General features: G+C 43.8%; 1 protein-coding gene across 2 annotated transcripts in view; it reads right to left on the bottom strand.

Moving 5' to 3' along the window:
* Window positions 1-15,290, bottom strand: part of FNTB (farnesyltransferase, CAAX box, subunit beta) — a 68,202-nt gene that overhangs the window by 40,712 nt on the left and 12,200 nt on the right. For both annotated transcript variants that reach the window (XR_544714.2, XM_008518966.2), the window contains exon 2: window positions 6,328-6,392. Coding sequence is in view for 1 of the 2 variants with exons in the window: in XM_008518966.2 (XP_008517188.2) it covers window positions 6,328-6,392 (65 nt within the window). In the remaining variant the exon portion in view is untranslated. The remainder of the gene's footprint in view (window positions 1-6,327; window positions 6,393-15,290) is intronic.

Below are 15,290 nucleotides of genomic sequence, written 5' to 3'. Positions count from 1 at the left end.
CTTTAGCAGGAGCAGCGACGGGATGCTAGTAAGGACTAATAAGATGGGAAAAGCAGAAAGGTAGGGGCGTGAGGAACCGGATGAGATGAGAGAATTGCTGACACGGCTCACCACACGGGCTGGCCCAGGCTGAGCAGGCTGGGTGTGGCCAGGACGAGTATGATGGACTAGAAAAACCAGGAGGGTCCAAGAGCCCACTAACGAGGGCAGGCAGGGACCCACTGGAGAAGCGAGGGGAGGCTGAGAAACCTGTGCCAGGTGAGGGCAAGCACAGAATGTGGGGGCAGAACTCCTGACTTCTAACTCTGAAAGGACCCATTCACAGTGGGATTTTCTATAGGCCAATTCTTTTCCATCTGAAAAACAGTCAAAGGAATTTGAATATGCCAAATACCTTGAGATGCTAAGCCCCAGAGGCGAGAACACTAGCCACCTCACTTAGAAATGTCAGGCAAGACAGCATTAAAGGTTTCTTGCAAATACAATTTTGAGACCTTAAGTATAATGCTGGGGAAAGGGACCAGCAGAGCGGGGGGCTGTACCTATTGGAAGGTACCCTGCCTACTCCACTGCTTGTCCTCTGGGAGGAGAGCTCACGATGGCTGGAGCATCTGTGCCCAGCGCAGAGCAGGCTCTCCACAGCCATTTGTCGAATGAATGGGAGAAAGAATAAAAGAATGGTAAGGCCAGTTTCTGACTGACCAAAAGAGGCTGTTCTCCCTGCATAAATGTCCCTTCACTTTAAAAGATGACAAACCTCAAAGGGGAAGCTAAAATTCGATCAAACAGAGAGGCCAGGAGAGGGGCGATGAGGCTGAAGGCCATGTCTGCTCTCCCGGGAGGCGGCCCTGTCAGCTCTCTGGTGCTCACATGCACCACACTGCAGGAGACCCGCAGCCAGCGCTCAGCCTTCCCTGCGGGACTCAGGATTCCTAGAGTGCTGAATTAAGCAACTAGACAACTCCCTCCTCTTACTGGAAAAAGAAAAAAAAACCTGGAGAAGGAGCCCTCTTCCTTGTCTTCTCAGCACTCCTCTCACTTGACAAGGGCTTCTCAGTCACTAGGAAATGGGACACCTCAGAGCCAAATGCTCTTTGCTTCTAGAGGGTAAGAGACTCTGCTCACTCTTCAGGATCCAGAAATGACACTACCTGAAGCCTCACCTGCCCAGAAGCATCTAACTGAAGGCAGTCAGTCACCTCCTCTGCAGCTCCAGGCTGATCCCCAAGGCCAGGCCCTGAGGCAGCCCCGGGGGGGTCCCCAGCAGCTCTCCTACTCCTTGAACCGCACTCACAGCCAGGTCCTAGATGTCCTGCTGGGAGGGAACTAATGAGTTCCTTTAGCTGGGTTCAGTGAAGACCAACTTCAGCCACAAGCAGGGGAAGAGAAACTCCTCTCTGCAACCATTTCCACACGGGAAACTGTTCTCCATTTTCATCGGCTTCATCATCAACACTCACACACTAATGCTAATACACATATGTTATTCTACAATCTTGGAAAAGGTTTCTTTGCATGTTTATGTAGAGCTTCAAGGGCCCCAATGCTAACTGACTGAATTTTAACTTCTCCTTTGAGGTTTATGGTTCTTTTAAATTGAAGGGACAGATATCCAATTTCTTTTAGTCGGCCAGAAGCTGTACTGAGAGGCTTACTGTTATGGACTGAATTGTGCCCCCCAACATTTGGATGTTGAAGCCCTAGCCCGCTGTCCCCAATGTGACTGTATTTGAAAACAGGGCCTTTAGAGAGGGCCTTCAGGTCAACTGAGGTCTCATGACCTTATAAGAAGAGCAAGAGACACCAAGGAGGATCACACAGAGAAAAGGTCACGTGAGGACACAGGGAGAAGGTGGCCACCTGCAAGCCAAGGAGAGAACTCAGGAGAAACCAACCCTGCCAGCGCCGTGACCTTGGATGGAACTGCGAGAAAATAAATTTCCGTTGTTTACACCACCCAGTCAGCGGTGTTTGGTTGTGGCAGCCCCAGCAAACTAATACCCTTACCATGCCTTTATTCTCAACTCACCTCTGTCCAAAAATCTTCTCCATGCAAGGAGTTAAAAAAGAAAAACTCTTTCCCTTTTCCTCCTGAACAAGTCAGCCTTAAAGCCATTCAACTGGGTGGAGCAGAACAAGACGGGCTCCACGCAGGGCGGGATGAGGAGGGCGTCTGTGTGGCTGTGCAGAGAGGGCCGGGGGATCAGGACACACAAGGGGAATGATCAAATAAGCAAACATATTAAGGATATTGGGAGTCGGGTTCCACTGTTGGAGTGGGAACTTATATGTGTACCGGGCAGCAATGTAAATCGTAAATACAATGTAATTCTATTTCTTACTACAGCTTGAACCCCACTGGGCTTCAAGACCCTACACAACATGCCTCACCTACTTCTCTTCAGCCCCATCCCACGTCCTCCCTGAGCTCCGGTGCCACTGCCTTCTTTGTTCTCTTCCGTCTCAGGACTCTAGCTCATGCTGTTTCCTCTGCCTGGAACACTCCCGCCACCTCCTCAACTGGCAACTCCTGCTCACCTCCAGGGCTCAGCCTGAGAGTCACTTTCTCTGGGGGCCTTCTGCCATAGACTGAATGGCTGTGGCCATAGACTGAATACAGCACTCGTATGTTCAAGTCCCAACCTCCAATGTGACGGTGTTCGGAGGTGGGGCCTTTGGGAAGTGGTTAGGTCAGGAGGGTGGAGCCCTCATGAAGGGACTAGTGACCTTATAAGAGAGACCCCAGAGAGCTCCCTAACCCCTTCCACCATATGAGGACACAGTGAGACAATGGCCGTCTATGAACCAGGAAATGGGCCCTCTTCAGACTGCAAATCCGGTGGTGCTCTGATCTTGGACTTCCCAGCTTCTAGAACTGTGAGAAATAGATGTCTGGTGTTTAAGCCACCCAGTCGATGGTAATTTGTTATAGCAGCCAGAAGGAACTAAGACACCTTCCCTGACTTCCCAACCGAAATTACATCCTCCCTGCTATCCTCTCTCGGAGCATCCCATTCTCTTCCTCGATACTCATCCCATTAGTAACTACATATTTCCATTCCATTGTTTAATGGCCCCTTCCTCCATGAGACTGAGAGCCCAGCAGAGGCAGGAGCTGGGTCAGCCTTGCTCACCCTGTTCTCAGAGCCCAGCAGAGTACCTGGCCCCCTGGGGACCCTCTAGATAGTGTTTCCGAATGAGTGAAGGAATGAATGACTGAATGAATATGGCAGAGTGAATGACAGCCAACACACTTCATCCCCCTAACCCTGGACCATCCCTGAGAGTCAGGCCTTTGGTTGAGACAGATGAGAGGACAGGAATTTAGTCCATTGTTGGCTCCCGGGAAGGTTTTAAACCCACTAAAGCCAGGGGCTTCTCTAGTCAGAAAGAAAGCTTCTGCCACGTAAGTAAGAAGTCACTCGAGGGAGGGTGGGGGGAGGTGAAGTCATTTGTAAGGACCTTGGAAAGAGCAACAGGATGAAGGACTGCATCTTCTAACTGCTCAGGATTTGGGAAATTCTAAAGTAGCATCGCATATGGAAACGGCAGGAAAACACGGAAGCGAAGCAGGCACCAGTGTGAGAACTTTGAGAGCTTTAACTCAGGATTTGGGCTTCAGGGCAACCGTCAACACTCAGCCTTCAGTGGTCCATTAACATGGGGACATTATCAATATTTCTTACTTCTAAGGAGCACCAGGCCATTTTTTCCCAAGAGAAAACAATTGTAAAATTATATGTGAGTTTGTGTGTGTGTTTATGCATTTCAGATTTCTTACTAAACCTAATGTAATAAATGGAAAAGGGTTGTAAATTCACAAGTGTGTGGAAGAATGAGAATAACCATGGAGAAAGAAAAATTAACTTTCATGGGAAAGCAGGATGCTAATAAACAAAACTGAAAAGCATGGTCAAAAAGCTCCTCAGGACGGACCACCTCACTCCAGGACAGGACGCATGTTTCAGTCTTAGAGAGGAAAGTCATTTCTGGGATGATTGTAGAATGTACTGACATTCAGCTTCAGCCTTGAACTTCAGCCAAATCTGCTATTTGGCTGTGGCTCTGGAAGGCTGAATAGACAAATGCCTCCCTCAGCATCATTCCTGGCATCCCTGGACCTGTGCGTGGTCAGTGGTCCTGGGAGTATGTGTGATTCTATCACATCTGATCAGCATCATGACCTCAGAAATACAAACAAGCCATGTCATCTAGATTTACTGTTAATATCAGAATATTCTCCTTAGCTAACAATGAAGATTTGTTCCTGCATTGTCAAACTTTTAAAATTTGACCACTGAAATGTTAAATATTGAAATTGTGATAACTTAAAATTATGATAAATTTTCGGATTTATTCTTATATCCTAGGAGTTCGTTTGATGTTTTGCCTCAGCCTCATATTGACGTGTTGATTTATATACTCAGCCTTCAGCCAAAATGTGTACCATCTCTAATAGTAATTAGCATGCTGTGACATAATAAGATACTAATTAGCATCCTTTAAAATGCCCAATTTCATAGGCAACAATGGGAAAATGTCAGATTCCTGAATTAAAACACAGAGCCCTGATATATTCTATTTCCACAAAGGATCCAAACCTAGGAGGAACATTTTTGTTTTCTACCCACAGCTGACCTAAGACCTCAGAGTCAGGGGATTTCACTCCTTGACTTGTCCTCTACCACCATTCCCCAAACGCGGCTGCTTCCTCCTCCCAGACTCTCACCTCCCATTCTCTCTCATATGTCAGTAAGAATCCAAGGAAAATCCAAGGGCTTCATTCTGATGGTGGGTGAAACAGGAAAGTCGAATGATCAAGGTGCCTTTGGAAACACAGAGGACATGTGTCCGCAGAGGAGCAGACAGTAGACAGTGACTCAGAGCCCAATCAGGCTAGTCATGGGGGAGGCGAGGGCTGACCACAAAGCCCCTCCTGAAGCAATGCCACCGCACCATCTCCACGTCCTGCCACCTCTGGGGATGCTCAGCCGGGGCGGGTAGAGTCGCTGTCCCGGAGCTGCCGAAACAAATGGCTCCCTTTGCTAATCTCCAGCTGTGGCTCACGACAGGAGCAATAATTCATTAACTGAGGTCTGAGCTTCGGGTTAATGCAGAGATTTACTTTAGCCATTTGGGGAAAGACTCCCTCCTCTAGCTGATGTTGCCCTTCTTTCCTTCACACCTGTCTCTCCCTTTTCCCACTTTGCCTTTTCCAATTGTTTTCAGCCGTGGCTAATCAGAATTTTCAGACAGACTTTTTTTTTTCAAGGAAATAGTGGCAAAACAGAGTGATAGCAAAAAAGACACAAAGTTAACTCAGCCTAGAACCATTAAATAGAAGTACCCGAGTCTGACTTGCCAGGAGCTAGTCTGCTAGGTCTCAGAAGTCTGGGAGACAGGATGAAGGGGGTCGGGCTGGACTTCAGACCCTTCAGCTTTCCATCCAGCGTGAATCAGCCAGCAGCCTAACGACACTTTGTTCACAGGTTGTCAAGGAAAAGCGCTGTATCATTAAGATAAAATGATGACCACACGCAGTTTTGGACTACTGATCAGTTCTGATGGCTGGAAACATGACACAGAATGGTTTCAGAGAAATACTTTGTGACTAGAAGAGAAATGCTAATAAAGGCACGAAATAACCTTGTGAAATTCTAGTGTGAAACATGACAAAACTGGAAAAAAGAGAAAATAAAGGTTCAAATTAAATAAGCTTCAGCTTATAATACCCTTTTTGGAATTTCTGACATCAAAGAGCAGTGAAGACTTCAACTTGCTAAGCGCCAAGGAAAATAAGAGGCATTTTATTTCTCACTTGAAATTTCATCCTTGGGATCTGCTGCACAATCACCAATAAAGGGCCAGGCTGGGAAAAGCTCAAACTTCTCACAGTTACGCAGTCGAACAACAATATACATCAAAGGAATCCGTCCCTGGCCATCCCCCTGGACTTGACATCTGTTTCAAAGTGTAATATGAAAAAGAAAAGCCTGAGAGTTCTGATCTGAACACCAAAGCAGCAGGTCACAACCAAGCAACAGAAACATGAAGTTCCTCTCTCCATCTTCAGACCTCAGAGTTCAGGCCTCCAGGGGCAGCCCCATAACACCTGCAGCTCAGATCCAACTGGCATCTCCTCCAAAAAGCATTCTAACAGAGGAAGGCATTGGGGTCATGAGCCTATCCAGGTAGCCACAAGTTCAAGAAACACCAGCTCACAGCAGACTTATCCCCCAAGGTTGAGAAGCTCAAGGAGGAAAGGAGAAAGGCTCCCACAGGAGCTGGTGTCTCCCAGATCCCTTCAAACCCCTAACCACAGCTTACCTTGGTACAAGGTGGTTGAACTTGTAAGAACTGAAGACCTCTTGGATCTTTTCTTCTACTTTGGCCTGGTGAGGATGCAAGAAACAGGGAGAGAGAAAACAAATACAGATGAGACCTCTATCAACTTTTCTTCCTATTGCCACAAATGCATACTGGCTACACGGCTGGTGTGGTTTTGTCCTTCATAGTCCTACAGGACTGCATTCAGCTGCTCTGCAGGATGACAGGCTTAGACAAGGAGAGGGAGAGGACACCCAGTACCATGCTGGCATCACAATCAACTTCTCCAGTAAACTAATCCATAATATCCAAACTAATGGCAGTTCTGGAGTTTGGCACCTTGGCACCAGTTACTTAGGGAGCAGACAAAGACAGATACATTTTGCTAGAAAGATTGATTCTTGCCTGCTCTATGAAATTGTTTGTATTTAATTGGCCATTCTCAAACACACAATTAACTCCTACCAAGGTTCATACTTCTTATTATCAGATTGAACAGTTTACATGCAGATTGAACAGTATTGAAATCCCCTGAGGGATTTACAAGAACATCAACCGTAGGAACACCAAAGAAATAGCACATCTGGTCGTTGGTCCCACGTCACACACAGGACCCCACAGTCCCATAAAAAGAAGGCTCTCAGAAAGTTAGGTCACAAAAGAAACCAGATGACCTGTGTCCTCTGAAGGCCACAGCATTTATGGTCACACAGTGCAGCTTCTGCAAGGAGAGGGTATGGTAACGGGGGAGGGCTGGTTCACAGGACACAGGGTTTCACCTTCAGTGGCATCCTCGCTCTGTGGGGAGGCATGTCCTCGTAAAGATTTCAAGACACATAATAAAGTCCTCTCTGGGAAACTTCAAAAAGTGTCTTATTTATTTCTGCAACACCCACTGAGTTAGAGCTTCCAGTCCCTTTGACAAGGGTGCAGGAATTATTTGTGATGATGAGGGGAGCACTGATGTGAATCGTCTGAAATGGCAGCCAATCTAAAATTCACTCATCTTCGGTTTTAGGATATGCTTTGGTATCTCCCTTTGAACATGAGTTTGAGGGATGATCTGGCTAAGAATTTACAACACTTTAAAAAACAGACTGAAGTTGCTCTGAGAACCTGACTCAGGAGGAATAAGAAAGTTGTCCCAGATTCCTCATAATTCTTTTTCCATTCCAGACGCACACATGGGACTAATATAACGGCCCAGCCTAGATGAAACATGACTGCATTTCTCAGTCATGCCTTCCTTAGCTGAAAGCTGAAAGGGATAGAAAAATATACAAGAAACATAGGTCAGTAAGATCGTTAAATAAAGATTTGCCTACAATATACTGTTATGGCTAAGTGAATCGATGAATTCTGAATGAAAACCAAATGGAAGGAAAACTCACTTCCTCTACCCAAATACAAGCCGACTCAGATCCATATGACTTAATAATATTCAAAGGCTAATGGATGAGCCCATCTCCCCCTTAGCATTCTGACACTTAAGACTCCTAGGAAGAAAAGCTTCCAGACAAGAGTTCCTTAATGAGAAGTCCCACCTTCAGTTCCCGCCCCCCAGGCAACATGAACAGCCAACTACTCCATGAGGAAAATGGAGGTTTATTTCTCAACTAAGATTCCTGACAGAAACACAGGTATGTCACACTGCAAAGAAGAAAATGCTTAAAACAGTCCCAACATAGTGTCATTTCTCTTTAAATTTCCTAACCACTCTTCTTCAGAATGAACAAGTGATATTGCAATGCAGTTAGTAACTGACGCATGCCTGAAAATCTTATGAATTCAAATCAATACCTGAGTACTACGAGTCAGCTGTTCATAATAATGGACAAATAACAATTCACTTTATTTTCTCTCAAGAACTGGTATATTTTTCTAATAGCTTTCTTGAGATATAATTCACACACCATTCAACTCACCCATTTAAAGTGTATGCTTAAATGGATTTTAGTATACTCAGAGTTGTGCATCTCTTACCACAATCAATTCTAGAACATTTTCACTAGCCCACAAAGAAACTCCACATCCCCTAGCAGTCACCCCCAATTCTCCCAGTCCCTGTCAACCATTAATCTACTTTCTATCCCTATAGATTTGCCTATCCTGGATAATTCACAGAAATGGAATCATATAATATACGGTCCTTTGTGAGGGGCTTGTTTCACTCAGCATAATGTTTTCAAGCTTCATCCACACTGTAGCATGTACTGGTACTTCATTTCTTTTTATTGCTGAGGAACAGCTGAGTAACTATTTCATTATATGGCTATAACACAATTTGTTTATCCATTCATCAGTTGATGGGCATTTGGGTTGTTTCCACTTTTTGGCTATTATGAATAATGCTATGAACATTCTTGGACAAGTTTTTGGATGGACATATGTCTTCATTTCTACCTAGGCAGAGGTATATACCTGGAGTAGAATTGCTGGATCATATGGTAACTCTACGTCTAATCATTTAAGGAACTGCCAGACTGTTTTCCAAAGCAGTTGTACCATTTACATCCCCACCAGCAGTGCATGAGGGTTCCAGTTTCTTTATATCCTCACCAACGTGTTACTATCTGTATTTTTTATCGTAGCCATCCTAGCGGGTGTGAAGCAGTACTTCATTGTAGTTTTGATTCCATTTCCCTGATAGCTAACGATGTTGGGCATCTTTTTATGGGCTTATTGGCCATTTGTATCTCTTCTTTAGAGAAACGTCTATTCAGATATTTTGTTCATTTTTTTAAAAATTGGGCTATCTTTCTTTTATTACTGACTTGTAATAGTACCTTACATATTCTAGATACAAGTCCCTTATTAGATACATGATTTGCAAAAATCTACTCCTATTCCATGGTTGTCTTTAGGAACTGGTGTATTGTTTAAGAAAAAGATCACCTCAGAGCACACAGTGTGGTTTTTAGAGTACAACTTTAAAAATGCTACTCAGTAATAAGCCTGTAGGTTTTTTTCTTGACAAATAGTAATGGATTAACAGAGAAATTTAAAAATATTTATCTAGGGAAGAGAAAAGTCAAAGTAATCCCCAAAACATGGAACATCCTTTTTTGGACCCCCATCTCCCCATATAGCCTACCAGTGTTATATAGAATCTGAGTAAATTTGTTACTGGGAAGATGCAAGCATTCTTTAAATGTTCTGATTTGCATAGCAGAAGAAAAAAAAAAGTTAGTTGTATATAAAAAGTTAACATACCAGGCCTGAGACTGCTATCCTTAGAAAGGTCTGCTTGCAAGGTTGACCCTTGGCTGGCATCTGGGAACCTTGATTTTGGGAGGGGTCCCACCATTCCCAGAACTGCTAAGAGTGGCTCACTGTGCCTAACTGTATAAACAACATGGTTTATGCTGAACAGCTACTTTCCTTCTGAGAGTCTGGAATTTTGAGAAGTGCTGGGCAGAAGGTGCCTATGTGACCAGCCTGCAATAAAAACCATGAGCAGCGAGTGTCTAATGAGCTTCCTTGCCTTGCCACAGTTCCGTACTGGAGGAATAAGCCCGTCCTGTGTGACTCCACAGGGAGGACTCTTGGAAGCTCGTGCCTGGTTTCCTCCAGACTTCACCCCACGAGCCTTTGCCCTTTGCTGATTTTGCTTTGTAGACTTTTGCTGATATAAATCACAACCATGAATATGACTACATGCTGAGGTCTCTGAATCCTTGGAGTGAAGCATCAAACCTAGGGTGGTCTTGGGGACCTCCAACACATTAGTAGACTTAGAAATTTAGCCTTTGGGGCAGAGTTAAGAGAAGTAGTCATAATAACTGCATAATCAATAAGGCAAGATCTATAATTAAATTCCTTTTAAAAATTTATCAAAATTCTCTCTTTAAATATAGGAGAAATGAGGCTATGAAAAAAAACAAAGTTACCTAAGTCGTGAAGAATTCTGAACACTACGTAGCTCTCAAGTCAGAATTCAAGAAAAGAAAATCAGCTTCAATAAAGGGATGCTAAAGCATGTCCACTTTCCCTGGCCTCTCATTTTATCTTGAATTTCCACGCTTCCTTTCCATCCCAAAGGAACAGACTATTCTATTCTAGGTAATCTCTCCTTTCTGCATGAGAACCCCCACAGGCAAGGCAGTTACCAACTGGGTACAATACAAAGGCTGATTAACAGCCCCATAACAACAGATAATTTTCTTTTGCCTAAATAGCAAGGGGCCCATAGGTTCAGTTCCCTTGGGCACAGGGCACACAGTTCATGACCATGTTAACGAAAGTGATATGGCTCTCCTGTGAAGAGGATGACAGCCTAAAGCATCTGATCTGTTTCAGAAACATTGCTAAATGAAATGTCACAAGAAAGGTCACTAGGATTACTCACCAGAAGATTTAGTCCCAAGGGGTTAGCTCTTCAAAATTTTTAAATAGCCTGAAATAAAGGAACCTTGGATCCTGATTCAAACACACACACACACACACACACACACACACACACACACACACAAGATATAAAAAGAATCTTGGGACAATTGGGGAAATTTAAAAATAATATAATATCATGATAATATCATGATACTATAGAATTCTTTATTTTCTTAGGTGTGATATTATTGTCCTTATGTAGAAGAATGTCATTCTTAGGAGATGAATGCTTTATTATTTAGGGGCAACATGTCATAAGGTCTTTAGCTTACTTTCAAAGATTCATAAAAAAATTAGTCATATACATATATACACATGTGTACACACACGCACGCACGCATGCGAAAGGAAAAATTGTGTCCTGGCCAGATGATCCATTGGGTTATCTCCACTTTTGTCCTTGACTAGGCTATTTCACAACTCTGTAGAGGTACAAGTTAATTTGTAGAAAATGGACAGTAATGTAAATAATTTCTGTCCACAGACATGCAAATTGTATCTGGTAAAATGCAATTAATCATCACCCTATGGATACTGCCCAGTTTTGCATCCATTTGTAAGTTCATTTCAGCAATCCATATCTGACTGTAAATGTGTGGTATTTGAATTCTCTTCTGAAGTAGTTGTAATAGCTTATTGGCTCCGTGAGTTAAATGAAACCTTTGACATGTGTTCATTTTACATTTGTACAAATCCTGATTTTATCCTCTTTTAAAACTTATCCCTTAACTGTTGATATGAGGTGGGGAAATTAGGTGGAGGGTAAACAGATGCTGTCAATTTTCTGTATATTTAAAATTTTTTGTAATAACAAGTTGGAGATGGGGCCAGCCCCGTGCTCGAGTGGTTGAGTTCGTGGACTCTGCTTCAGTGGCCCAGGGTTTCGCCGGTTTAGATCCTGGGCAGGGACATGGCAAAACTCATCAGGCCATGCTGAGACGGCATCCCACATAGCAGCACAACCAGAAGGACCCACAACTAAAAATATACAACTATGTACCAGGGGCAATTTGGGGAGAAAAAGGAAAAATAAAATCTTAAAAAAAAAAGTTGGAGGAAATTATTAAAAATCAAAACAAAACATTTAATACCCAGATTCCACCATGACTACTTTATCCAGGTACAAGAAAGATTTTTGAAAAGTCAAATACATCTGCACAGCCACACACAATACATGTATATGTAAAGTGGATACATAAATGCTTAAACCAATTAGAAAATGTTTCTGGCAATCCAAAAGCGAGCATTCTGCAATGAGACACTGACAGTCTCTCCTTGACCAAACTCTAGTCAGGCTCCTCTGAATCCTCGTCCCAACTAGGCCTCAGCTTTTGTACTTCCACATCCATCTTTGCATCACCCAATTTTAGCAAGAATCCTGCTAAGTTAGTTTAACCAGAATCCCCCATCCTCAATATCTCATCAGTTTCCTCATCCCCGACCATCCCCCAGTGATGTCTTGATCACCCTGGCCTGCCTTCAAGAGGAATCCTGTTAGGTTGGTTTAGCCAGAATCCCCACTTACCCCTGATGATTCCTCTTAGTAATTTTCCACCCACCAATCCCCCCACCGCCTTGCTCCTTGACTATAAATTCCCACTCTTCCTTGTATTAAGAGTTAAGCCCAATCTCTCTCCCCTACTGCAAACCCCCACTGTATAGTCTTCCTTTAACAAGTGTCACGAATAATTTTTTCTTTAACAATACCACATCACACCCACCAGCAGAATGACTAAAGATGAGAAGACAGACAACATCAAATGCTGGCAAGCATGCCAAACAACCAGAGCCCTTAGACACTGCTGGTGAGAGTGTAAAATGCACAACCACTCTGGAAGAGGCCAGCGGTTTCTTATAAAATTAAACATACTCCTATCCTACAATCCAGCAATTCCACTTGTAGGTCTTAAGAAAAATGAAGACACATGATCATAAAAAAAGACTTCTACAAGAATGTTCACAGCAGCATTATTCATAATATCCAAAATCTGGCAACAGCTCAGTTGTCCATCAATAGGAGAATGGATTAAAAAACCAACAACATCAATCTGTAGCATATTCATCAATAAAAAGGGACAAATTACTGATATATGCAACAACATGGATGGACCTCGTAAATACGCTGGGTGAAAGATGCCTGACCCAAAAGAATGCATACTGTATGACTCCATTTAGCTGACAGTCTAGAAAAGGCAAAACTAATCTATAAAAAAAATCAGAACATTGGTTGCCTCTAGGGGCGGTGGGGTGGGAGTGGGGACTGACTGGGAAGGAACATGAGGGGACTTTCTGGAGTGAAGGTGACGTCCTCTATCTTGATAAAGGTTTAGGTTACACAGGTGTGTGCACTTGCCAAAACTCAGCGAATATGAATATACACTTAAGATATGCATATTTTATTGTGTGTAAATTTTATCTGGAAAGAAAAAAGAACTGTAAATAAATACTGAACGCTAGTTAATGACATGCACACTAAAGTATTTAGTGAGAAGTGTATGGATATCTACAATTTGTTTTGAAATTCATTAAGAAAAGATGGATAGACGGGCCGGCCTGGTGGCGCAGCGGTTAAGTGCCCACGTTCCGCTTCTCAGCAGCCCGGGGCTGGGTTTGCGGTTCGGATCCCGGGTGCGGACATGGCACAGCTTGTCAAGCCATGCTGTGGTAGGTGTCCCACATATAAAGTAGAGGAAGATGAGCACGGATGTTAGCTCAGGGCCAGTCTTCCTCAGCAAAAAGAGACTGGCAGCGGATGTTAGCTCAGGGCTAATCTTCCTCAAAAAAAGAAAAGAAAAGATGGATAGAGGGATGAATAGGTGAATCAACTTGTGATAAAGCAAGTCTGGTCAATGTTAAAAGAATGTAGGTGATGAGTATACTGGTATTCATTGTAAAATCCTTTCAACTTTGCTATGTTTGAAATTTTTCATAATAAACTACTAGGGGAAAACCCAAATACTTTATTATTACTGTGAGAGTTTAAACAGTATTTTCTCAGTAATACTTTCTCATCTTTCCTCTATGTTCAAGGTGTCCGGAACACCTCCCTAAGCAAAGATTCCCGCCCCTGAGGAGTCTGCATTGTGCTCACCTGTTCTACAGAACAAAAGCTTGTTGAAGAGCAGACAGACTCCACCCAGTGGGGTCTGGGAGCAAGTGGCCCAGGGGCAGGTTTCACCTGGAACCAAGCTAAACTTGTTAAAAATGTAAACTCTCAGGTAACAGACTACAGAATCCGAAACTAGGGGTTGGGGCCACTGACCTATTTTTAACAAGTCCTCTGGAGGATTCTGATGCATGCTAACATGTGACAGATCAAGGAAGGTTTCCGTAGTGGCAACGGTCACTGTGGATTTCAGCTCAGAGGTTGACGCTGGAGTGTGACTTCAAATAGTACTTTCTTAATTTATAACTATTAATTGTTACTGTTTTAAAACTGCTCACCGTGGGGCCGGCTCGGTGGCACAGCAGTTAAGTTCGCATGCGCTCTGCTTTGGCGGCCCTGGGTTTGCTAGTCCGGATTCTGGGTGTGGACCTACATATCACTTATCAAGCCATGCTGCGACAGGCATCCCATGCATAAAGTAGAGGAAGATGGGCACAGATGTGAGCTCAGGGCCAATCTTCCTCAGCAAAAAGAGGAGGATTGGCAGGGCTCATCTTCCTCAAAACAAAACAAAACTGCTCACCACACTCTTCTTCTTAACTAGTGAAGCACAAAGATGAGAAGGTAAAACTTTTCTCTGAACAAATAACCTAATACTCTGAGTGCAAGATTCACCAGGAAGTCAGAGTTGAGCTGGCCCCCTTATCCAGCCAGCATCCCTCTCTATCCAAGGCTAAGACCCTTTAGGAAGCACAGGTTCTCACACCTGGCTGCATATTAGAATCACGTTGTGGGGGCCCGGCCTCGTGGCCAAGTGGTTAACTTCGCCCGCTCCACTTCAGTGGCCCAGGGTTCGGATCCTGGGCACGGACATGGCACCGCTCGTTAGGCCATGTTGAGGCAGTGTCCCACATGCCACAACTAGAAGGACCCACAAATAAAATATACAACTAGGTACTGGGGGGACTTGGGGAGAAAAAAAGCAAGGAAAAAAAAAGAAGACTGGCAGCAGTTGTTAGCTCAGGTGCCAACCTAAAAAAAAAATCACGTGGGAGCTTAAAAAGCATACTGATGCCTTGGCCCCACCCCCAAAGGTTCTGCTTTAATTGGTCTGGGGTGCAACCTAGGAGCAGGGAGGACAAAAACTCTCCGGTGATTCTCACGGTCAGCCCCGTTTGAGAGCCACTGCCCTCACCGTTAGTTTCTGTTTTAAAAAATGTCTTTAAACATCAGGTGTTCTAGAAGTAATGAAGGAAAATTAAGTTTAAACCATAAGCCAAAATGAATACTAGCAAGAGGTTCCCAGTGGCCTAGAGATGCACAGTTATGTCATCGGCACTAACACCTCCTCATTCAAAGGACAGGTGCCTATCATTACTATGCTAGAATATTTCAGGAATCGTCCTCTAGTACAGCACTTTTCATTAAAGAATTCCTAACAGCCATGCATATGTGAAAACTTGGTATA

The sequence above is a fragment of the Equus przewalskii genome, chromosome 25, assembly GCF_037783145.1.
Source record: "Equus przewalskii isolate Varuska chromosome 25, EquPr2, whole genome shotgun sequence".
NCBI lineage: Eukaryota > Metazoa > Chordata > Mammalia > Perissodactyla > Equidae > Equus > Equus przewalskii.
The sequence above is the reverse complement of the archived record's forward strand: the minus strand, read 5'-3'. Positions and strand labels throughout refer to the sequence as shown.